Below are 22,756 nucleotides of genomic sequence, written 5' to 3'. Positions count from 1 at the left end.
CCCTGCCTGGCTCAGCCTCTTCCCACAGCTGCAGCTCTGCTGAGGACACAGGCGGAGGCAGCCCTTCTGGCAGAGCTTCCCTCTTGCTGGAGCTCTGGTTTCCAGTTACAGGAGGGAGGAAGACACCAGGCTGATGAGTCACAGAAGCCCACGTTTGGCCCTGCAGCAGGAGCAGGACAGCCCGCTCCCCGCAGCCCGCCCAGGGCAGTGCCCTCAGGTCTCTCCCAGTGAGGAGAACCATGGAAGGGGCCTGGGCAGCCCCACAAGGAGGTGTGGGGAAGCAGGTCCTCAAGGTTGGTGGGGAGGAGGAGTTAGGTTGGAGCTGGCCCTCACCAGGGAGTTGGGTCCCAGCACCACATGTGAGGATGCAGCGTAATGCACCCCCGGCCAGGGAGCAGCATCAGTGGAGACACAACACTGGGGTGCAATAAGTTGTGGGGGCCACAAGGACCGGTCCCCCTGGGAAAGCTCAGCCTGTGCCACCAGAGCAGGCTGGGCAGGGCCACCCAGCACTGCCACCGAGCCCTCCGGGTGCCGGTTCCTGTGCTGGGAGTGGTGTGAGGAGGGACACCAGTGCTCCGGCAGTGCTGGCTGGGGAGCTCATCCGGGTGGGGAGGCAGGTCCACAACGCCTGCACACCCACCTACCCACCCACCCATCCATCCATCCATCCATCCACCCACCCACCCATCCAGAAGGGCCGGCAAGAGCCACAGAAGGACCTTCTGGGTCGTGTGAGCTTATTTGGGAGACGGAGCCTTGTGAGGGGCTGCCAGCGCCCTGGGGCACGCGTGGCTGACGCTAGGGGTGGGCAGAGCACGGCTCGGCTCGGCAGTGCCCGGCGGGGGCCGGGGCCGTGCCGGGGTCCGAGCCCCCCCCTCCCGGCACCGCTCCCGCCCCGCCCCGCCCCGGTGCGGTCCCGACGGGCGCGGCGGCGGCGGCGGGTCCCGGGGCAGCGAGCGGCGGTGAGTGCCCGATCCCGGTCCCCATCCCCGTCCCCCGGTCCCCGTCCCCATCCCCATCCAGGTCCCCGTCCCCGGGGCGGCTGCGGGCCGGGGCTGAGCCGGAGCCGTGCCGGGAGGTGGCCGCTCCTGCCCCGCTGCTCGCCCAGCCCCGGCTCCCTCCGTTCCTGCTGTTTTCTCTCCCTTCCCGTGGCTTTCCTCGCGTCTCACCCCCGGAGGGGAGCTCCCCTTTCTTTCTCTGTCCTGTAACTGAAATGGGGACAGAAACATGGAAATAGGGCACCGGCGAGGCTGGGCTGCTGCAGGAGTCGGCGAAGTTTCTTTCGCTTCGGACCCAGCGCTGGGCGGGACCGAGAGGCTGCCGGAGGGGGACGTCAGCAGCCAGTCTGTAGAAGATCCGTGCCTGGGTGGGAAAAGAGCGAGTTTTGGTGCCAAGCCCCTACCAGGAGAGAGGGCAGCCCTGGGGCCGGTCCCATGGCACGGAGGCACGGGGCACACGTGTTGCTGCCCGGTCTGAGAGCAGGGGAGGCAAAGGGGTGCCCAGCACAGCAAAAGGGGGAGGCATTCTGGGGCAGAGCAGCTTAGCATCACCTCTCCATCAGGGTCCTTTATTTTCTGGCTCACGTCAGCTTCATTTTTACCATTTCTCATTTTTATCATGATTTCCTCCCATTTGTCCTGCCCAGGTGCCAGCCCTGCTGGTAGCGACGAGCCGGGCCAGGCTGGCCTGCTGGCTGCTGCCGGCAGCACCAGAGCCGTGCTGCTGTGCTACCACTGCAGCTGGCGCTTAGCTAAAAGCACTGCAGGAGTCCACCCACACAGCAGTCACCCCCTTGACTCAGCCACGACGTGAAGGAACTGGAGGGTTCTGTGCACGCCTCACCCGTCAGCCCCAAGGGGATACAGCCCCACAGCCTGCGGAAGAAACCTCGGCGTGTCCAGTCTTGGCTGGCCAGGGGCTGCACAGAGTTTACCTGAACCCCTCAGGTGGTGGCACGAGGGTGTTCATGGAAACCTCTGTAAGCGAGAGGACAAATTTTACTTTCCTTTTTTTTCACAAGCATCTTTATTTGTCTGTTTCACACTGCTTATTTTTTAGACCTGGCTTCAGGAATGATTGAGTCGTGCGCTTTCTCACTGAGAAACGCATACAGGGAAATGGTGCTGCAGGTCCTGTGGGGTGCGTTGCTGATCTGTGCGTGGTTCCCTCAGCCCTTTGGCTGCATCTGCCGGAGCTGCAGCAGGGCCGAATTGGTTTGGTGGTCAGTGGAGCTGCTCTGCAGTGGACATGATGAGATTCTGCCACGGTCATCTGTCCTCCCCTGCATAGAGAAGATGGTTACTGTCATCTGTAGTGCTGCTTTCTGTTAATTCCCATGGAATAAATTAGGGAAACAACTGTTAATAGAGATACCACACAACATTAAGTGTTCATGCAAATCTCAGAGCTTTGAACACTGAAAATGGCTGGCTGTGTTCCACTGCAACCACTGGTAGGAATCTTGATAAACCTCTAAAGAAACACGGGGAGGAAAAATTAGAGATGTCCACACATACTGGGGCTTTAAGGCCATTAAATTGCACTGTCGTGTTTCTGTGTTTCCTAACTAGTCGTTTTGTTGTTTTTTTTTGTGTGTGTTTTTTTTTTTCTTTTTTTTTTTTCTCTCCCCTTAAAGGAGCTGAGCTGGGAAAACCTTGTTCAAACCATGCCTTTTCTAGTCTGATTTTTGCAAGACTGCTGCTGTGCTTTGCAAACCAGAGCTCCGTAGAGAAGTGCCTCTTCCAGCGCCTCCTCCAGCCAGCAGCCAGGTTGGAGGCCTTGTCTTGCTGTCATACAGCTGCCCAGCAGCAGCAGATTCTTTCTGTGCTGTCAGGACAGGCCTTTGCTCCTCTAGATCGGAACTGAATCAGAAGTCCCAGCTATCGTCATGGGAGATGTCTGTCTGGTTGGATTGATGGTGCTTGTGTACATCTGGTTTCCCAGGGTTGCTGCCCAGAATCTCATAAAAAACCCCAGGGACCAGAACACAGAGCATACCCTCTTGATTAATGAAGTCAATGCTGACACTCCAGGCATGGACACTTCTGAGTTTGTGGAGCTCTATCACACCAGTGGCCGAGCGGCCCGTTTGGATGGCTACTATCTGGTTTTCTACAATGGCAATGGAAACCGAGCTTACAAAGTTTTGAACCTTCAGGGCAAGGTTACTAATGGCCAAGGGTTCTTTCTCATTGGGTCCCCTTCTGTGAACCCAGCAATAGTGATTCCTAAGAACACTATCCAGAACGGCCCCGATGCGATCGCTCTGTACTATGGGAAAGGGAACTACAAGGAAGGCATGGATGTCACAAGTAGTGGACTGGTAGATGCCTTGGTCCATAAGACTAGGAAGATGGACAGAGCGGACACTCTGGTCAGTGTACTGACTCCTGGCAGAGATGCTTTTCTGGAGGACTCCACCTTCAGGACCATGGATGAGTCAATAGAGAGGTGCCGCGGGGCAGATTCTCAGTGGATCTTCCAAGTGGCCATGCCTACCCCAGGCACAGACAACCACTGCATCCTGACTTCTCAGCTGAATGCGTCTGCTGTCCTGATCAGCGAGGTCCACATTGCCTCTTCTGCCGAAGATTTTGAGTTCATAGAGCTTCAGGGTCCCCATGCCACCATGCTGAGGGACATCGTTCTGGTGCTGATTGATGGTCGGACCAAAGACATTTATTTCACCATGGACGTTTATGGCAAAACCTCAGCGGATGGGCTGCTTCTGCTTGGTCCAGCACAAAGCAAAGCCCCAGGTAAGCACTGCACTTTCATGGCTATCTTGGCACTGAGGGAGCCATCAGCCAGGTTTGGGGCTGGAGGATACTGCCTCTTTTTATTGTGGGTTGGCATTCTGATAGATGGGTGAAAACACGAGCTCAGTGCTCAGTGGCAGATAAAAGAGCTAATAGTGCAAATTGAAAAAGAATTGCATAAGGCAAATAAAATATTAGAAATTATTAAGAGGAGAATTAAGAGGAGAAAAATTGAGGTCTTATGACACTGCATAAATTCATTATTTGCTTGCATTTTGTCTTGTGTGGTACAATTTCTTAATCTCATAAGGATATGTTAGGACTGCAGAAATTCAGAGAAGGTCAAGGATGGTCAGTGCTCTGGAAATGTTTCCACAGAAGAAGCAGCTAGGTATGCTAGTGCTCTTCAGCCCAGTAAAGTTTAGGAGTGCCATGGCAGAGGTTTTAGAAGTGGGAGCAGCCTGAAAAAGATGGGCAGGGGTTGATTGATTGCTCTCCCATCTGGTACAAGAACTAAAGGGCATCGGAAGAAGCTAGAAGGTGGTGGTTTTGGGACAAGTGGGTGGAGGCAATGTGCTTCACAACAGGCAGAGCTGCTCAGGCGAGGAACCTTGTGAAAGATGGAAGTTCCCAAGTGCTTAGTGGGAAACCAGGCAGGTTCAGGAGAGAGTCAGTCCTGTAGATTTGCTGAACACACACAGCTGCATCCATCTGAGAAGGTTTCTGAGGTAGAGTCAGACAGACAACATTCAGGGGAAGTATCATGTGTGTTCATCATCATCTTCCCCAGATACCTAGGTATGGTCAGGGGTGGGAAGTGAGCTTCTGCTCTGACCCATCCTGGTGTCCTTAGGCACTGCCTGGGAACGTGCTGTGCTACACCAGCGCAGACAGAAGGTGCCAGGTCCCTGTGCCAGGGGACACCATCCTGCTGCTGGCCAGCCTGGCTGTGCCACGTCCCCTTCCCCACCCGTGGCTTGGGGCTGCTCCCGGCAGATGCAGGCTCCCCCCAGAAAAGCAGGAGGGCCGTTCTCTCAGTGCGCCCTGACCCGTCTGGGTTGTGCTGCCCTTGCTGCTTCCTCCTAGAGCTTCCAGGCCACCAGAGGAGGAGGAAACGTCTCATTATTTTGGGCACTTCAGAGGAAGATGTTGCCAGCTGGAGGCCCTGACTCTGCAGCTGTCTTGTGCAATTCCCTGACTCATGATTCCTGAGTCAGGCTGTGTGTTCATCGCTCACAAACCCGGTTCCCATCTGTAATTCATGAAGTACCCAGAACTGCTGTTTTGCAGTCAGCAGACGGGATGCTCAACAAAGTCGAGCAAAGCTCAGAGGATGGGGGAAGCTGAAGTGCTCTCCACTGAGGTTTATTGTTTATTGGCAGCTCTCCATTGCATCTCACACCAATGGGCTAAGCCCCAAATAATCCTGAGCAGAAGAGCCCTTTCTCTGTGTGGGCTCTACTCTGCCCACCAGAAAAGCTGCTTTGCTTTTCCCTGGGGACTGCCAGCAGCTGGTAGGCTTGGGGGGCTCCAAGGGATGCAAGGGCACAGCCAGCTGCAGGCTGAGCAGGACATTTCTGGGGATGGCGTTTGACTGTTCCTTGGGGCTTCCTCAGGTCAGGAAGGAGGCTGGAGATGCACTTTGGCCTTTTTTTTTTTTTTTTTTCAGACAGGGGCCTGGGGGAGCAACCGCTTGTCCTTGCCTCTCTGCCCTGAGCTCTCAGTGCAAGGGGAAGCATGGAAATGGAAATGTCAGCAGTGCTGACAAGGAGAGCAGAAATGCTGCTGCTTACTGTGCTCAGCAACTCCCACTGAGTGCTAGGGAAATAGCTGGGGAAATAGGGAACAGTACGTACAAGGAAGGAAATGGGGAAAGTCCTCCAAATTTCAGCTTCAATGCTGTCTGCTGGTATCCTGGACCCTTGCTGTGAATAAGTTTGTGTATATATATGTGAGTGTGTGTTTGTAAAAACAAAACAAGGACAATTAGTGAAACACTATATATATTTTTAAAATATTTTTCTGTACTATCAGAGCAATTGCTACCTTAATGCTTAGTTCATTTTGCAGATGTCTTTCGGAATTAAAAAACGACTTTACTGTAAGCAACGTCACATCTGTACTTGTTTTCCCATTCCCCTTCTTATGCATGGACCAGCTTTTCTGTTCTGCGCCAGAGCAGCAGAATGGGAGCTGCTCACATTTCCTCCTCCAGACCACGAATCTGGCCACCAACAGGGAAATTCAGGCTGTAAGGATGTGGGAAATGTTAGCGAGCAGGAAGAGGAGGCTGTGGGTGCCCAGCCTGCACTGATCAGCCCACCCCAGATATTTTCTAAGTTACTGCAGCTGAAGTGATGCTGTTTTCCTGCTCCAGAGGAATTGCTCATGTGTGGCTCGTGGCGCATCCCGCACATCTGCTTTATGGGGTGTCACTCCCTTACGGCTTACATGGTGTCATTGTTCCTTTCCTTGGTGGTGTGCAGTGGACTTGCCGTTCCCGGAGAACTCTACTCACCCTGTCCTCAGGGATGGCCCCAACGCCGTTGCCCTCTACAGAGGCAACACCAGCACCTTTGCCCTGGGGAAGGTGCTGCCGGCGGCTGGCCTGCTGGATGCCTTCGTGTACACGAACAGCGAGGGAGCGAGCCCCGAACTGCTGGAGGCCCTGACGCTGGGCAGACCTGCCCTGGAGAGCACACGGTGAGATGGGTGGGGAGGAGGGTTCGCTGTGCAGTGGTCCTTCCTCCTAGGGTTCTCCTTGCCCCGTGTCCCCAGCCCTCCACAGAGCAGCGCAAGCTGCGAGGAGATCGAGGCTGCCTTGGGGAGGTCGGGGGTGGCGGGCGCGTACGTCCCCAGGTGGGTCGTGACTGCTCTGTGACAAAATGGCTCACTGCAAGCAGAGCCCTTGTGCAGGGAGTGCTGGTGGCATCTCGGGTCTCGTCCTGTCCCAGCTGGAGCTGCAGGTTCCAGGTATCCCCACCCAGCCCCTGGAGAGGGCAGGGCTGGAAGATGAGTGCCACCTCCAGACCAGTCCTGTCCTCCTACCAAGTCCTGCCTGGTCAAAGTGGGGAGGCGTCCCCCTCGGCAGACCTGGCACTGCAGAATAAAGTATCTGGGGAGAAATCCTATGACCAAATCATTACTGTTTATTATTTTATTGTTTTATTAATTTATTATTTTATCTTTTTATTAATTTATTATTTATAAAACTCTACTGGTTAATATCATAGATTTTCCAATACCACTTTCAAAAAGAAAAGGTTTTCCTTAGCTTTAGGATGGAATTTCAGGTCAAACTGAGGATGAGGGAGGGACTTTGGTATCTCTGGTAGTGATGATTCTCATCTGGCCCAGGTGGAAATCCCTGCTCTGCTTCACCCAGACCAAGGCTGGAGGCTGGGCTACTCTTCATTTTAATTGAGCCACTTTCTTTTTTTCTATTTTTTGAAGAGCATAGATTTTTCCCCAGTGAAGGTTAAAGGGAACATTAGTAACCTCAGACTTCTGTGGGACACGAGTACTGTTTCCTTTATATATGAGGCATATGCTGCTAACTGGAGAAAGAGAGGACAGAGTGGTTGAAGGGCAGTGAAGCAGGTTGAAGAGCAGAGGCAGTGAGGTGCCACTCACATGAAGTTGCATGGGTAGGAGCAAGCAGCAATAAAAATCATTTGGGCAAGCTCTTGTCTGTGCTTTTGCTCTTGGACTCCTTTTTCATCAAGCTCTTGGGCTCCTTTTTCAGGTAAGGAGGTACTGTTGAGGGTGGGATGTCTCTCCAGACCCTGTGAAGGAAGAAGACTTTAAGTGCCTGGTTTCACCCTATGGTGCAGGCAGATGTGAGTGGAGGGTGAAAAGCACTCATGTCTCTGGCTGCCAGGTTGTGTTTTATCTCACGTACATGTCTGTTTCTTTCAGGCACCAGCTGGGAAATGTGTCCATGAGCCGGTGCAACTGCTGCTCTGTGACCCGGGACTCCTTGTCCTATGTCCTCAGCCAGCCTACTCCTGGCAAGTTCAATGATTGCCCCAGCAAACGCTTCAGCCAGACGGTCTCCTTCTGCCTTCTTGTAGCAGGTGGGTATCAGACGCCTCTGCTCCTCTGGGTGGACCACCTAAGGACAAGAGCATGTGCTCAAAGCCGGAGCCGTCAGGACATCCCCCTAGGGTTGTGCTGGGGTATGTGCAGATACACCAAAGGAAATACAACCAGGACATCTGACTTTTCTCTGCAGTATTGTTCTTCGTGGCCATGGGCTGAATTTGGGCTGAATTTCCCCAGTCTTCATTCTCGTACACAACTGCTCTGGGTGCAGTGGAGCCATTTGGGCCCTCAGAGTGATGAGCAGGAGCTGAGTTGCGCCATCCCAGAATGAGCTGGAACTGTGAATGAGGTTGGAGCGGCTAGGTAACGGTAGGATTTTTGTTTCCTAGATTGCCAGGAGTGGCTCTCAAAGTCAGAAGAAATCCTGACGACTTTCGTCCAGGCCTTTGACCGATCCTGCAGCTGTGGAGTTTCTCCTGCCTACTTCAAAGGTGAGGTGGTCAGGAGTGGGGCAGCCCGGGGACTGCCAGAGGCTAATGCCCATCAACTTCTGATTTTCAGCCCTTGGTTCCCTACTAAATTGCATCCTCCTGGCTTGGATCCCAGCTAATCTAGACTTGGTGCTGATCATGAAAGCATTGCATGTTAGACTTAGCATGGTGGCGTTCTGCAGTGTGCTCCCATCTGCAGCTCTGCCAGCTAGTGCACATCAGTGCTCATTTGCAGACCACCAGTTATTTTGTCCTTGAGCATTTGCTGTCAGACAGATGTGGCAACAGGGCTGATGTCTCAACTGAGTTTGTTGCCTAGCTGGCTTTGTGATCCATATGAATTAAACCAAGTTTTGGCAGAAATGCAAGCAGACTTACTGGTCTGTGTTGTTCTTCTGATGTCCCTGCTAGGTTAGTATGCAAGTGTGATGAGCACATGCAGATACATGAAGAGAAGAGCCATGACTTTACAGCATGCATTGTCAGAGATAATATGTTCAGCTCAAGATGTTTAGAAGCCCCAAAGTGATTGTTCCATCTGCTGTTGGGGCTGCAAGGCTTCGGAAGGGATGAGGATGTACCTGGGTGGGCTGCGTGACCTGGCATGGGAAACGATCTGCAGGGCTCACAGCGTTGCACTGACAGCACACCCAAACCCTTCCCCTGCATCAGTCTGACCAGGAGGGAGACGAGCTGCTGAGCTCTGTGTCCTTTCCAGGAGAAAGTGCATTTTCAGAGGGGTGATGGCACTGAAGCAGTTCTCTTCTTGCCTCTGCAGATTCAGAGGTGGCCTGTCAGGACCTGGGGCTTCTGTTCACCACCCTGCTCACTGCAAAGTCAGAAGACCAGCTGAGCAGCCTGCTGCTAGCCTTCAACACCTTCCTGGAGAGCCCCAGGGTTGTGAGTTTTGACAGAAGGAATATCACAGCAGAAAGCTCCTGCTTCAAGGATATTAACGTGCCAGACTTACCTCCAGGTACCGGTCATCATTCATGTATGTTGAGGGACGCCGTGTTTGAGGGTGGGCGTGTGGATCTAGCTCCCCAGAGCAGGGAGGTGTGCCTCCCTGCATTTCCCTATCTGACAAAGATCCCCTCCATTTCTGTCTCATCCAGCTGCTACGTGTTGCTCATTGTCATATTAAATGGCACGGATGAGGGTATTGAGTGAACCCTCAGTGAGTTTGCAAATACACCAAGCCGAGTGGTGCAGCTGGTACACCAGAAGGAAGGGATGGCATCCAAAGGGACCTGGTCAGGCTGAAGAAGTGGGCCCATGTGAACCTAATGAGATTCAACAAGGCCAAGAGCAAGGTGCTGCACCTGGGTGGGGCTATCCCAGCTGTGAGCACAGACTGGGAGAAGAGCTCACTGAGAGCAGCCCTGTGGAGAGAGACTTAGGGATTCTGGTGGACAAAAAGCTCACCATGAGCCAGCAGTGCATGCATGCAACTCAGAAGGTGAACTGCATCCTGGGCTGCATCAACAGAGGGGTGGGCAGCAGGGGTGGGAGGGGATTGTGCCCCTCTGCTCTGCACTTGTGAGGCCCCACTTGGGGTCCTGCATCCAGGTCTGGGGCCCCCAGCACAAGAAGGATGTGGGGCTGTCAGAGTGAGTGCAGAGGAGGGCTACGAAGATGATCAGAGGGCTGGAGCACCTCTCCTATGGGGACAGGCTGAGAGAGCTGGGGCTGTTCAGCCTGGAGAAGAGAAGGCTCTGGGGAGACATCACTGCAGCCTTCCAGTACTTAAAGGGGGCTTATATAAAGGATGGAGAAGGACTCTTTAATTGGGTAGATAATGACAGGACAAGGGGGAATGCTCTTAAACTAAAAGAGGACGGATTTAGACTAAACATTAAGAGGAAGTTCTCCACTGTAAGGATAGTGAGGCACTGCAAGAGGTTGCCCAGAGCAGCTGTGGATGCCCCATCCCTGCAGGTGTTCGAGGCCAGGCTGGATGGGGCCTTGGCCAACCTGATCTGGTGGGTGGCATCCCTGCCATGGCAGGGGGTTGGAGTTAGATGATCTTTAAGGTCCCTTCTGACCCCAGCCATTCTGGGATTCTATGATCTGGAATAAAAGCGAACTGTTGTTAGAGCTATTAGGCAGAGTATTGCCAGGACATTTGTAAGGGGTCTGGAGCACACAGATTTGAAAAAAAAAAATTAAAAAGTTGGGTTATGGTCAAAAAGATATTCAGCTCCTTTATTTTACTGGTGTTCGTATGCAGACAAGCTGTGAGGAGCCATAGAGGGAGTTTCTTTACTCTCCCATGTTTCCTCTGGGTGCAGGGACACCTCTACAAGCTGGGGCTGCGTGTGAGGGGCAGCTCCCATCGCCAGCAGGGCATGGGGCTCACGGAAGGCATGGCACAGCCCAGCTCCCTGTGGGTGCTGCAGAGGCCCATGGGGATCTCTGCGCATTGTTGCAAGAGGAGGAATGTGTGTGTTGGGGTGCTAGGCCGGCACCCCCAGTCTTCTGCTGAATTTGGTTACACCCCAGCAGAACTGTGCAAAGCTATTCTTTGCCCAGGGTGCTGTGCCTGGCCCACGTTCATGACATTTCTGCTTTCCAAGGTGTCCCATCACAGGTTCCAGAGGGGACTCGAGAGCCCTCTAGGCAAGTGGGTGAGCTGCTCATCAACGAGGTGAACCCAGACAACCCAGGGGGAGGAGAGGACGCAGAGTACATAGAGCTCTTCTACACTGGACGGACTCACTTTGACCTCCAGAGATACTGGTTGGTCCTCTACAACGGCAGAAACAGCCGGGCCTACCGGGTGCTGGACCTCTCCGGACACCACACGGACGAGCTGGGTTATTTCCTGGTGGGGAGCAGCACCGTGCACCCAGCACCCATGGTCAGGCTGCCCCCCAATACCATCCAGAACGGGGCCGACGCTGTGGCTCTTTACTACAGCAACAGCACCCTCTACACGGTGAACATGGCTGTGACCGCTGAGGGGCTGGTGGATGCTGTGGTGTACACATCCCGAGCAGATGAGAAGGCGGAGAAGTTGCTCGAAGTGCTGGTACCGGGGCAGAGCATCCTTTACGAAAATGATTCTCACAGCACTGAGGATGAGTCCCTGAGCCGCTGCCACGGTCTGAGTGCAAGACTCCAGAGCAGCTTCCAGGTGGGTTGGCGGCAGATGTCTGTACTCCAGCTGTAGCCACTGGGAAAGAACTAGTTGTGTTTCGGTATGGCCTTGATTCGGGAAAGCGAGGCGTTCTGGTGACACGGTAGCACAGCACTTCACATCCCTGAAACTCAGCTTCCCGTGGGCCAGCGTGTGAAGGACCTGCCTCAACCACTGCTGTGATTGATTTGTGTTAATTTGTCCCGACTGTTCTTCCTGTTTTTAAGTGTTTAGCTTTAGATAGCTCCCCTGAGGGAACGCTGGCAGAGTATGTACACTTCTCCTCTTTCCTTGCTGATGTCCTCTGGGATCAGGCCGGCACAGAATGCTCGGGTCAAAAAACAAGGCAATGAAAGAAGCAGAAGAGGTCTGCTGGCAGCAGGGAGGTGCTGAGTGGGCTCTGTGGTCACATTCAAAGGGATGTTTGCAGTGCGAGCGGACCCCACATGGTGCTGGCAGGAATGGGACCCCTGGAGCAGCTGCGGGGAGGCAGAACCGCCGCATCCCTGTCGGGCCTTACCCCTGTGGGGGATATGTACAAACAGTAGGGATGTGAGCAGTGGGGTCAGCAGCCATGGCAGCGGCTTTGTGTCTCCCCATAGGTGACGGCAATGACACCACTCGGGGAAAACTCCTGCGGCAGCCCCCACGTGCCATCGCTGCCTGCTGTCCGCATCAGCGAGCTGGGGCTGGCAGGTGGTGGGGCTGGCAGCTTTGTGGAGCTGCAGGGGCCGCCAGGGACCAGCCTAGATGGCCTCAGCCTGGTCGTCTTCACCAGCCAGGAGGGTGCCGCTCATGGCAGCGTCCCGCTGGGCGGCAACCTCAGCGCCTCAGGCCTGCTGCTGCTGGGCGGCAGGAATGGTGAGACGGGGCTGGGGGGAAATCACTTATCCTCTGATGGTCTGTTACTTCTGTCTTTTCTCCCTCAGCCATTCTGTTACATGTTTTTCAGTGTTCGTTCCTCCACTGGGGCTCTGGCAAGCGGGGAAGGTGGGAGGGCTGGGTGCTGGGACTGGGGGCTTGGGGGATGCAGGGCCACTGGGGCTGGTTGAGCCTGCACCCTCTGCTGCTGCTATCTCCCACTGGCCCTGCCACAGCATTGCCTTGGCACATGTCTGTCTTGTTTTTTGTTGTTGTTGGTTTTGTTTGCTTGGTTTTGTCTGTGTGTGTTTTGTTCACCTTAAACTCTGGCTGGCCTGCATGCAGAGAGCTCTACGTCTCAGAGGAACCTTGGGCTTTTCAGAAATAGGCCTTCACAGCTGGCAGGCCCTTCTCTCAGCTGTGCTTTGCCCCACTCACCATCACTATTTTGTCTCACGTTTCTATCCTTGGAGCTCTCTCCAACCTATCTCTAGATAGGTTTACCTATCTAGATGTTCACCCTGTGTATTCTCCTGGCATTTCCAGATGGGACAAAATTGACGTTTGAGAACATTGCTGCTACCGAAGGCTCCAGCGCTATAGCTCTGTACAGCACCAGCATGATTCCTAGTGGCATGAAGGCAATGTCAGAGAACCTGGTGGATGCCCTGGTGTATACATGTGGGCCAAGCATGGTGGGAGGCCGCTTGGATGTCCTCGGCCCATTGTACACTGTGCCCTGCAAGGATGACAGGTGAGGCCACTTCTCTGGAAAACATCTCCGGGTTCTTGGTGCCCAGAGCCTTGGTTGGCACATCACTGAGCTTGCTGCCTTGTCCTGTGTCCTGTGTGGCTGCGTGTATTCACCAGCCTTGTGAGGGAAAACGGAGAGGTGGGGAGCACATCACAATGGAAAACGCTTCCTCTCCTTTGGTGTGGGGAATTGAACTTTGTTACTCCACTGCTTGCTTAACTTGCTTCTCCCAAGGGATGTAAATGGCATTGCATGAAGGAGTGCAGCCTTTACAAATAGCAAGTGTATACACTTCTTTGACAAACTTTTCCTTTGATTTATTTATTTATTTTTAAATCCCAGTGAGCAGAACAAAACAAAACCTGGCATCCCTTTCACTCCAACACGGCATTTGCTTAACAACAAATGGGGTTGAGCCTTTCTCTTGGTGGGAGTGCCAGCAGAGTTTCTCCTGTCCACAAGGTCACCTCTTTTAGCTAAATCTGTCATCCTCATGTCCTCTGCCTCGCTCTCCTACCTCATTGATGGAGGCTCTAAGTTTGCAGCCTGCCCCCATGAGCACGTGTGCACAGAGCCACAGCCGTATGGGTCCTATTTACCCAGGAAACAGAGATCTCCAGTTTCTGGCTAGCTTAAGCACGCACTGAAATACCTTCACCAGAAACCAGTCACATCAAATGGGTTTGCTGTGGCCAAGCTCAGGTCTGACGGGGTCAGCTGGACCTGTCCCTGTGACAGCCCTGCAAAGGCTGATGTCAGCTCCAGCAAACTGTTCGTCATCCCCAGCAGTGTTGGGCATGGGGGCATGGGGTGGGATTTGTGGATGAAGCCTTGAAGAGAGGTGTGAGAGGCACTGCTGAGCTCACATTACTCTTCTGGGGGACAGGCCTGTGTCCCTGAGTCGCTGCCCCTCCGGTGATGCCAGCGCAGAGCTACAGTTTGCCATCTCAGAGCCTACCCCTGGTGTGCAGAACAGCTGTCCGCAGGATGCCTTTGCCGTGGGTCTGGACTTGTGCTTCCTGACACCCAGTAAGCAGGGCTGTGTGCCCCTCCGCCCCCCTTATCCCTCAGGGCACCCCCCGCCTCCCGTATCCCCCAGGATGGGCACCCTGCTCCCTTCCCTGGTGTGTTGATGCGATGGAAAGCACATCACTGTCCCAAGCAGGCAGCTTTGCTTGCAGTTTTGGTGTGCGGAGCGCAGTTGGGAGGCAATCACCAGGCCTGAGCTGCATCCAGGCAATTGCTTCTCCACTTCTCCTCGTCCCTTAGACTGCTCTGCCTGGACCGTGCACCACAGAAGGACACTTGAAAGCTTTAGGAGGGTCTTGTTGAGCTCCCTGGAGGAGGAGTGCTCCTGTGGCGTCTCTGAGCTCTACCTGCAAGGTCAGTGCCCTGCTCCATCTGCCTGGTTTGCAGTGCCCCCCCCCTTCCCACACTGCTGGTGCCAGGCAGGGAGAGTTGTGTCCCTGTCCCGTTGGAGGGGCCAGGAGGTCTCATCGCTGGGGGAAGTCCCTTCTGCAGCAGAAGGGCTCCCCCATGCTCAAGGTGTGCTGCTGCTTCTCCACAGGGCTGAACCTGACGTGTGTGAACTCCGTGGTGAAGGTCTCAGGCCGGGTGCGTGCTCGGCTGCCAGTGCAGCAGCAGTCCATTGAGAGCTGGCGCCGGGGCCTCCTGACCAGCCCCCACCCCTTCTCCGTGGATGGAAGAGTGCTGAAAACCAGCCCTGAGTGCATCGCCCCCAGAAGCACACCAGCATCATCACAGAGCAGTTGTGAGTTGGGAGCAGAGCTGTGCATGGGGACCTCCATCCAGCGCCACCAGCGGGGCTGAGGCTGGGCTCAGACATCTGGTGCTGCTGCTTACACAAAGCTGTCTTGTGAAGCTGAGGGGTCGTTAGAAGAAGCATAACAATGGCTGGCTTCCCCTGGTGCAAGGGGCAATGGGGTAGCCACCCTGCCATGTCCATGTCCCTGCAAGTTCAGCTGCCACATCCCCTGGCAAGGCTGGGGCAGCCCTGTGCTGCTGGGCACAGAGCAGAAGCCCTAAAGCCAGCTGCTCGAAGCTGACTGAGGCTGGAGCAGGAGCACTGTAGAGTGTTTGCAGGGGGGCTGGGGGGGACGTGATAGGGCTGGAGCTGGCTGGGCAGGGTCCTGACTGCAGTGCCCCATCTCTGCCTTCACATCCTCAGCCTTTCTGCGCAGCTGGGAGATCGCCCTGTTGGTCGTGGGAGCTCTGCTGCTCGTGCTCTTGCTGGTTGGCCTGGCGTTGCACTTCATCAAAAGGTAAGAAATGGTCATTAAGGTTAAGGTAATAATTGATAAAGCCATGGGTGACACCAGGTGTGTCACTGAGCACGGTGTAAAGCCCATCGGCCTCGCTTACAACATGTTGTGGGGGAGAGCAAATTGCTGAAGGCTTGTGCACGAGGGGCAGCGAGGGGAAGAGCTGCTCCTTTGAGCAGACCGGGAAGTTACGGGTGGTTTAGCATAACCTGGAAACAGCTTCCATAGTATAGCACAGCACCATTTTAAACAATTACTTGGTGGCCCTGGTGTTATTAGCAGGTAGACAGCTGCTTAACACTTGAGTGGTCAAAAACAGTGTTGGTGGGTGTGTTATTTAGCCAGTTTAGGCAATTTATTTTGGTGAATATTCTGTGATCTTTTATCGTTGGCTAGGATGTTGCTGGGCAAGTGTTGGAAGTTTGGAAAGTTCTTGAAACACACTTGGAGAATAGAAAAAAACTCTGTGTATTTTATAAAGGAATGTAAAAAATACTTTAAGACAGGCTTAAGGAATCTCTCGGAAAACAGTGTGGTTTAAAGTTGATCTACATGTGCCAGGTGATGGTAGGTGTTCTGCCCTGTTTTTCCCCAAAATGCTAAAAGACACCTTAGTAAACTCTGTGCCTGCTGAAGGCTGGTCATCCAGCCTCTTTATTTTAAGTGCAAAGCTGAGACGCAGCTTTAGTATCACTGGGTGAGTTCCTGGCACCAGGACACAGAAGGAGGGATGGGATTGTCATTCCCTGCCTCCTGCAAAAGAGCAGAGTAACTCATTTTGCCTTTTACTTTGTCCATTGCTTTTCAGACATCCCCAAAACTACACCAACATTGAAATGAACGACTGCAGGGAGATGGCAGCAGACTTCTAATGCTCCCAGGCACAGCTGCAGTGGCAGAACCACCTCCACCACCAGGGCTGGACTTGTGTATGCAGGTGGCAGAGCGGCTGTTCTGCTCCCTCTTCCTCCACAGTTGCTGCAAGGAGCTGTGTAGGTATACGTGGGTGTATACACAGACACACACATCTTTCTGTACGTGTGTCCATATAGAGAGTTTGGATGAGTTTGGAGAAACAGGCTGGTGAACGACTTTGTGCTGACTGTGGTGTAACCAGAAAGAAAGAAGTCTCCTTGGCTGACACACACCCCTGCTGCAGCCCAAGTCCTGCAGCCTCCCTTAAGGCCCTGTTACCCAGCCAAGGGATGTTCTCAGCATTGTGCCTCTGAAACCTCTCTGCTCCCGCAGCTCTGTACTGCCAGCAGCCTGCTGTAGGAGAGCCCTTGCTGCTGGGGGACCAAAGCCAAGAGTTCATCCTTCTCACTCACAGAAAAAAGGGTCAGAGGAGAGGGGAGTACACAGCTCCCCCCAGGACACAGAGCATACAGAACCCACACCCACAAGAGCAGTGGGCAGAAGCCGGGGGCAGTGACAGACTCCAGACACGCTGAGAATCTGGGGGGTGAGGGGCTGGCCTGGGTAGAAGCTGCTCAGTTTAAAGAGTCAGCTTCCTACACAAGTGTGATTTATCCCTAGCGGTGTGGTAGCTGATGCCAGGCCCCTGGCGATGTCCCTGGTGTGTGGAGAGGTGGGCCCACCTCACGGTGCTCTGCTGGCTGTGCCCAAGCCAGGTCCAGCCCAGCTGCTAACAGGGTGAGGGGGAGATAAAATGAAGAATAAGATCCCACGCTTTCTCCACTATGTTTCTTAACCATAACCTTTTACTGAACAAGCCCCTGCAGGGGGAGTGTTCCTATGATTGTCACAACACTGACCCTCCTGAGAGGAAGCCTCACCTCAAGAACACCACCCTGCTGTGTTCCTCCCAGCTGCATCTTCTCCTTGCAGCCCATGCGAGCTGCTACAGTCCGTGGATGGACTGGGCAGCTCCAGGACCTGCCAGGATGGGCAGCACGGGAGAAGCAAGCTTCCCCTTCCTTCTTGTGCCCAGCAACCCCTTTCAGTCAACAAGAGGCAGAGGAGTAGGGAAGCAGCAATCACCTCTGCTGGACACCCCACGTGGCCCTCAGGCAGCTGCCACAGCCTCTGAAGGCTTCAGGACCTCATCCTCTGGCAGTGCTGGCCTGCCCTGCGGACAGGGCAGCCCCGATAGAGCACCTTGGGGTCAGATGAGCTCCATCTTGAACTGGCTGAAGTTTGGCACGGTGGGCGAGGGCTCAGCCACGCTGCTGAAGGGGACGCAGGGCTGGTTGGCTGGCAGGGCGCCGTGGCTCACGGTGGAGCTCAGCTGCTGCAGCATCAGCAGCATCTCCTGCTGGAGTCGCTGCTGGTGCTCCTGCTGGCGCTCCAGGCGGCACTGCCTCTCCAGCACCGCGTGCAGTGCCTGGCTCAGCTTCTGGATCTCTGCGTGTACAGCGTCCAGCTTCTCGGCAGTGGTGGGGGAACCAGGAGCAGGGGGAAGCACTGCTTCGCCCCAAGCAAGGTGTTGATTTCCAGGGCTCGTGGGGTTCAGTGGGGTGGTCTGTGTGCTGGCATCTTTGACCTAGAATAGCAGGAGGCAGGAGAGGAGTGGAGGTGAAAGATCATTAACTGCTCCTTCAGTGAGGATAAGCAAGAGAAGGATTTATTCTGTGCTTCATGTGCAAGGCAGAAGGGAACAACCTTTGGACTGCAGTGTTCTCTGACCTGCTCTTCCTCCCTGCCCCATCCCTGTGCCTCTGCTCAGTGGGCACATGCATTGTTCTACCTGCTGCCAACTGGGCTGCCCCTGCTCATGCCAGGCATGTTTGCTCTGCAGGGATGGAAGTAGCGTACCTGGGGTGTCCCCTCCCAGCTTGTAGACCAGTCGCATTTGCTGCACCAGAGCAGATATGGAAAGGTGAGGGCTGCAAGTAGAAGATGCAGCAGGGAGGGACACAACAGGGAGATGGAAAGATGCAAAGGCTCAGCCTGACTCAGGGCTGTGCTTTGTACCCAGGATACCTGGTGCTAGTGTCTTGAGATCCCCACAGCCACCAGGAAAGCTGCTCTGCCCGTGGGAGCCACATGTGCACCGTGAGGGGCAGGACAGACCCTGCCCATGCAAGATATGGGCCTGAAGCAGCTGGGCCCTCCCACCCCGATGTGCCACCCAGCACCCTACCTTGTTCTGCAGGAGGAGAGCCCTGTCCACGATCTTCTTTGCCACCAGGGCTGGGTTCTTGGCAGGGGGCATGACGAGCTGCCCTTGGACAGGCAGCGGCTGCGTGGGGCCAGGTGGGGTCCCTGGTGTTTGGCAGCTCCCTGGAGCTGGGAGGGCACCCGTGGAACCGCTGTCACCTGCAAGGGACAGAAGAAAAATGCCTCGAAAGGAGACTCTGTCCCCAAACCTTCTGGGGGAGAACAGGGAGCCTGCGCCAGGGCAGGCCTGGACGGGGCCCAGCCTTACCCTTCCCAGGAGGCAGTCCCACAGGCAGGGCCCCCCCTGGCTGCCTGCTGCCCTGGCAGGACGAGGCCACGCTGATGATCTGGGTGCCCTCCTTGCCATCCTGGCCGCCAGCAAGAGCCCCGCTGGGCAATGTGGGGGGCCGAGGGCCTGGAGACTGGGGCAGCTCAGCCTCGTGCCCCTGCAGGGGGGGCCAGGGCTGCTCTCCGCCCCAGCCACCTGCTGCTGGCCCCAGCTCCACACTCTTCCTCTTGAGGAAGAGATACACGGCCTGTGGCGTCACTCGGATGTTGTCCAGCTCCAGCACCTTCTTGATTTTGCGGAAACTCAGCCCAGCCCTGCGCAGCTCCACGATCCTTCTCTTGGCGTGGTCATCCAAGCGGCCCATCGCTGCCGGTGCCTACATCCCCGCCGTCCTGGCCAGCCAGTGGCACCTCTCAGCCCCACGGCACGAAGTGGAGCTGATGGGGGGGACACGGTGGCACTGCATCCACTGCTCGGGCTCTGCTAGCACTCTGCTGCCAGGCTGGTGGCCCTGGGGCCACGCTGCGCCAGCCCCAGCCACAAGCAGCGATGCAGGTCCCAGCCAAAGAGCAGGAAGGAGATGGCTCTTCTGCCTGGGGGTGACCAGGGCTGGCCCAGCAGCCTGTCCCTTGCTCACATAGGACCCCTCAGAGCAGAGGGTCCAACCTGACACCCCAGTCCCACAAGGGCACAGAGGATGACGCGGGGCTCAGCTTCACCCAATATCATCAATGCATCAGTGATGGGCAGGGCAGAGAGCAGGACCAGAGCAGGTTCAGGAAGGCACGCGTCCCTTCTGGCAGAGACGAGCTGCGTTGCTGGAGGACAAGGCAGAGGAACAAAGAGAAGGGGAACTCCAAATCCACTCAAAAAGCCATTTCTGGGCCCACTACCAGTCTCTGTAGTTACAGACCCCTCAGAGGACCACACGGCGCTGGGACAAGCAGCTGGCTGGGACAACTGGACCCCCTCAAGGCAGGTGAAGCCGCAGCTGCCTGGGCAGCTCCCGTTGCGGTGCCACACAGAGGCTGCTCCCCAGCCACTCACTTGTGCAGTGCTGCAATCTCCCAGTGGTGGCAAGTCCACTGTGCCTGGGGCTCAGCAGCTCGTGGCTGTACGGCTGTGCTGTGGACGTGTCCCAGTTCCCAGCTGGCATCCCCAGAAGCAGCTCAGCTCTGTGGGGAGCTGGGTGCAAGCGCCGGCCAGCAGAAGGTCACGGTACGAGGCTGGCAGGTCCCCACTGGAGCCTCGCTCCTGCTTGGTGGCTGGGGAAGTTGTGGCGAGCAGGATCCAGGGCGCTGACGCTTGTGGCGTGGAAACTGTTAGTGCCTCAGAAATCAGGTCTGTAGGTGCCGCTGTCCTGTACCTTTGAAAGAAGTGAAAGCAAACATTTATGCACCATTGTAAAGAAGGTCCAGGTATGCGTGTATGAGTGCACATCCCCTCCCTGATGTGCACAGCTGGGTGAGGGAACAGCGGGGGGGGACACGGCCATGTGCTGCGTGTATGTGGGTGGGTGTAGTTGGGACTGCACTGCAGGTACAGCCCCCACAATCACACCTACGTGGGGTAAACCTGTAAGTCCAGAAGCACATCACAGCTGCGTGTGTGTGCCTACTGTCACAGTGGATGGGTTTTCCCTTTCCTTTCAGCTTCCTAACTGCAGGCATTCACTGGAAAAATCAGTGCTGCATCCGCTGCCTCACAGGCACACTTTGGGGGTTCACTTCCCCAAAACAAACAGCTCCCAAGAATTCCCACAGGACAGCACAATGCTCTCCAGATCAGCAGTGTCTGACAGGGACCACATCAAGCAGTCACTGTCAAGCAGATGAGAGCCAGAAATCTTTTCCAAACCTTGCTTCCCTCAGTACACATTGGTCTCAAAGAAAGACACCGTGTTTTGCCAGCCCAAATGGCAGAGACTCTTGCAGATCACTCACAGAAAGGCACAGGGAGAAAGAAAAGGAGCTGCTTGTTTCGATGCAGCAGTTGTGCCCCTTTGCATTTTACTTCCTCCATGGCAAAAGAGAGCGGCATTAACCAGGAGACACAGACTGCACTTTGATCCCAAACTATTTGTATCTAAAGGCCACCCCACACCCCACTAGGGATGTGAGAGGGACCTCATAGATAAGAGCCCTGCATGTGGCTCGGTCTCTGACAGCTCGGGCCTGGCTCCACCTCTAGCTAAGCCTTCATTTGCTTAGGTCCCCTCTGAACACAGTGTTTTCCTGCACTAAATGTTCTTCCCATTTCCACGGATGAGCCCATCGTCTGATCCCCACTCTGCAGAGGGGATTTGCTGCAAGAGCTGGATCCTGTGTCACGCAGGCAGCTTACACAGCACAGCACAGAGACCTTTACACTCCCGTGGCATGCCAAACGTTTGTTACTTTCCAGTAACGGGTGGGAAGGAGGAGCAGGGGGGAGGAAAAATGCAAGGGAAAGACCCAGGAAGACTTCAAGGAGTTTACCAGAGCTGTGGTTTTGCATTGGCAATGGACCTTGCTTTAATTCTCAGGGCCAGCCCAGCGTCCTCTGAAGGTCCCTAAGTTGCACAGGAGAAGCCAGTTCAAGCAGAGGCTTGGCAGGGGCAGGGGCAGAGGCAGGCAGACCAGCAGTGATTCATGGCAGCGCAATCACCCGAGCTGTGCTCCCACACCAACACTCCTATCCCAGTTCCAGGTGTCTTTTACATCTTTTCATTTCAGTGGGTATCAGGAAAACGGAAATGTCTCATCCCCTACAGGAACTCCCTGGAGCAATCTCACCAGGGCCGACCCTTGGTTATTTCCCAAACAAGTATCTCCGCAGAGGCAGTTTCCATGCACAGCACAGGCAGCACCGCAGCCCCCAGCTGGGACCCGCACTTGCCCCCACCCACCCGAGGACCTCACTACTTGCAGGACATCTTTGCCCATGTGAGCAGCTGCGTTTGCTGTTGGGCAGCCAGGCCTGCTGAAGGGACTTGGCTTCAGCCTGCCAGTTTAGGCACCTGTCCAAATTTCACCCTGGCCACCCTTTCCTCAGCTGCTGCTGAACACTCGCAGTGCCTGAAGTTGGCATTAGCCATAACCAGAAAAGCTCCTTTAACCAGGAAATGCTGGGAATGCTACTCCGTAACCGCACACAGCAACACTCACAGCAACGAGAGGACCAGAGCCTCCCTCCTCACCGTGCTTACTCCTTCAGCTCTCCTGCTCTCCGCCCCGAACGCATTACGTGCCAAGCGCAATAACCTCACGAGAGAAGGGGACAGAAGGCACCACGTCACGGCTGAGCGAATGCAAGACCTGGGGAGGAAGAAGGGTGTGAGTGCGGGTGAACCACATCTCCCACCACCTGACCGTGGCCCCGGGGGCAAGGTGCAGGCTTCTCCTCTTCTCCTCCTGGCCCAGCCGGGTGCAGCCCCAGCAGAGGGGCACTGCCTCCTCCTCACCCCCTCGGGGCCCTGCTGCCACCTGCCCGCCAGCGGGGCTGCTGCCTGCTTCTGCCCTGGGTTCTGTGCAAACCCACTTTGGGACCCCGAGGTTTCAGCCCTGGGGAGATGCAAGCACAGCGGCTGCCACCATTCACGCTGGGAAGAATCAGGGCAGGCTCAGACCCAGCAGGGGCTCAAGCAGATGGCAGAGTGCTGGAAAAAACAAACCCCCCCCGACCCCTCCGCCCGCCCCACGCCCAGGGCAGCCCCCGGCCCCCCGGCCCCGCGCCCGCACCTCGGGGGCTGAGGGGCGGCAGCCGCGGCCTCCCGGAGCCGGGGGCGGCTCGCGGGGCCCCCGCCGCTCCCCGGGCTCCGGCCCGCCCGGGCTGCGAGGGAGGAGCCCGCCCGTAACCCTTTCGGGGAGCCGGGGCCGGGCCGGGGGAGCCGGGGCCGGGCCGGGGGGGCCGTGCCGGGCCGGGCAGCCCCTCCTGGTCCCCTCCCGGTCCCCCCGGTCCCCCGGCAGGCAGCGTCCCGGCACGGGGCTGAGCGCCGCTGCTCGGTGGGCGGCGGAGCGCGACTGCTGCTCTGCGC

The 22,756-nt window shown here is 55.8% G+C and overlaps 2 protein-coding genes across 5 annotated transcripts; one reads left to right on the top strand and one right to left on the bottom strand.

Moving 5' to 3' along the window:
- The first annotated feature begins 894 nt into the window (after positions 1-894).
- Positions 895-16,842, top strand: LOC311215259 (uncharacterized protein). The gene is made up of 14 exons (XM_084296345.1): positions 895-965; positions 2,639-3,761; positions 6,248-6,464; positions 7,680-7,837; positions 8,195-8,296; positions 9,075-9,272; positions 10,873-11,432; positions 12,038-12,296; positions 12,843-13,050; positions 13,937-14,079; positions 14,320-14,433; positions 14,618-14,821; positions 15,239-15,332; positions 16,141-16,842. The coding sequence occupies exons 2-14, from the start codon at positions 2,891-2,893 to the stop codon at positions 16,202-16,204; spliced, it is 3,192 nt and encodes a 1,063-aa protein (XP_084152471.1). The 5' UTR covers positions 895-965; positions 2,639-2,890; the 3' UTR covers positions 16,205-16,842.
- A 209-nt stretch (positions 16,843-17,051) lies between these two features.
- Positions 17,052-22,669, bottom strand: LOC311215260 (uncharacterized protein). Of its 4 annotated transcripts, XM_084296347.1 has the most exons (6): positions 22,461-22,669; positions 21,920-22,037; positions 19,789-20,107; positions 18,721-19,559; positions 18,436-18,611; positions 17,052-17,835 (listed from the first exon to the last, which is right to left on the bottom strand). In XM_084296347.1, exons 4-6 carry the CDS (start codon positions 19,103-19,105, stop codon positions 17,458-17,460), a joined length of 939 nt encoding a protein of 312 aa, XP_084152473.1. In that variant the 5' UTR covers positions 19,106-19,559; positions 19,789-20,107; positions 21,920-22,037; positions 22,461-22,669; the 3' UTR covers positions 17,052-17,457. The 4 variants fall into 4 exon arrangements, with proteins under 4 accessions (XP_084152473.1, XP_084152472.1, XP_084152474.1 ...); XM_084296346.1 differs by having other exon boundaries at positions 18,721-20,107; XM_084296348.1 differs by having other exon boundaries at positions 18,721-20,107; positions 21,929-22,037.
- Positions 22,670-22,756: the final 87 nt, after the last annotated feature.

Source organism: Netta rufina (genome assembly GCF_964035555.1).
Source record: "Netta rufina genome assembly, chromosome: 15".
NCBI classification, from domain to species: domain Eukaryota; kingdom Metazoa; phylum Chordata; class Aves; order Anseriformes; family Anatidae; genus Netta; species Netta rufina.
The sequence above is the reverse complement of the archived record's forward strand: the minus strand, read 5'-3'. Positions and strand labels throughout refer to the sequence as shown.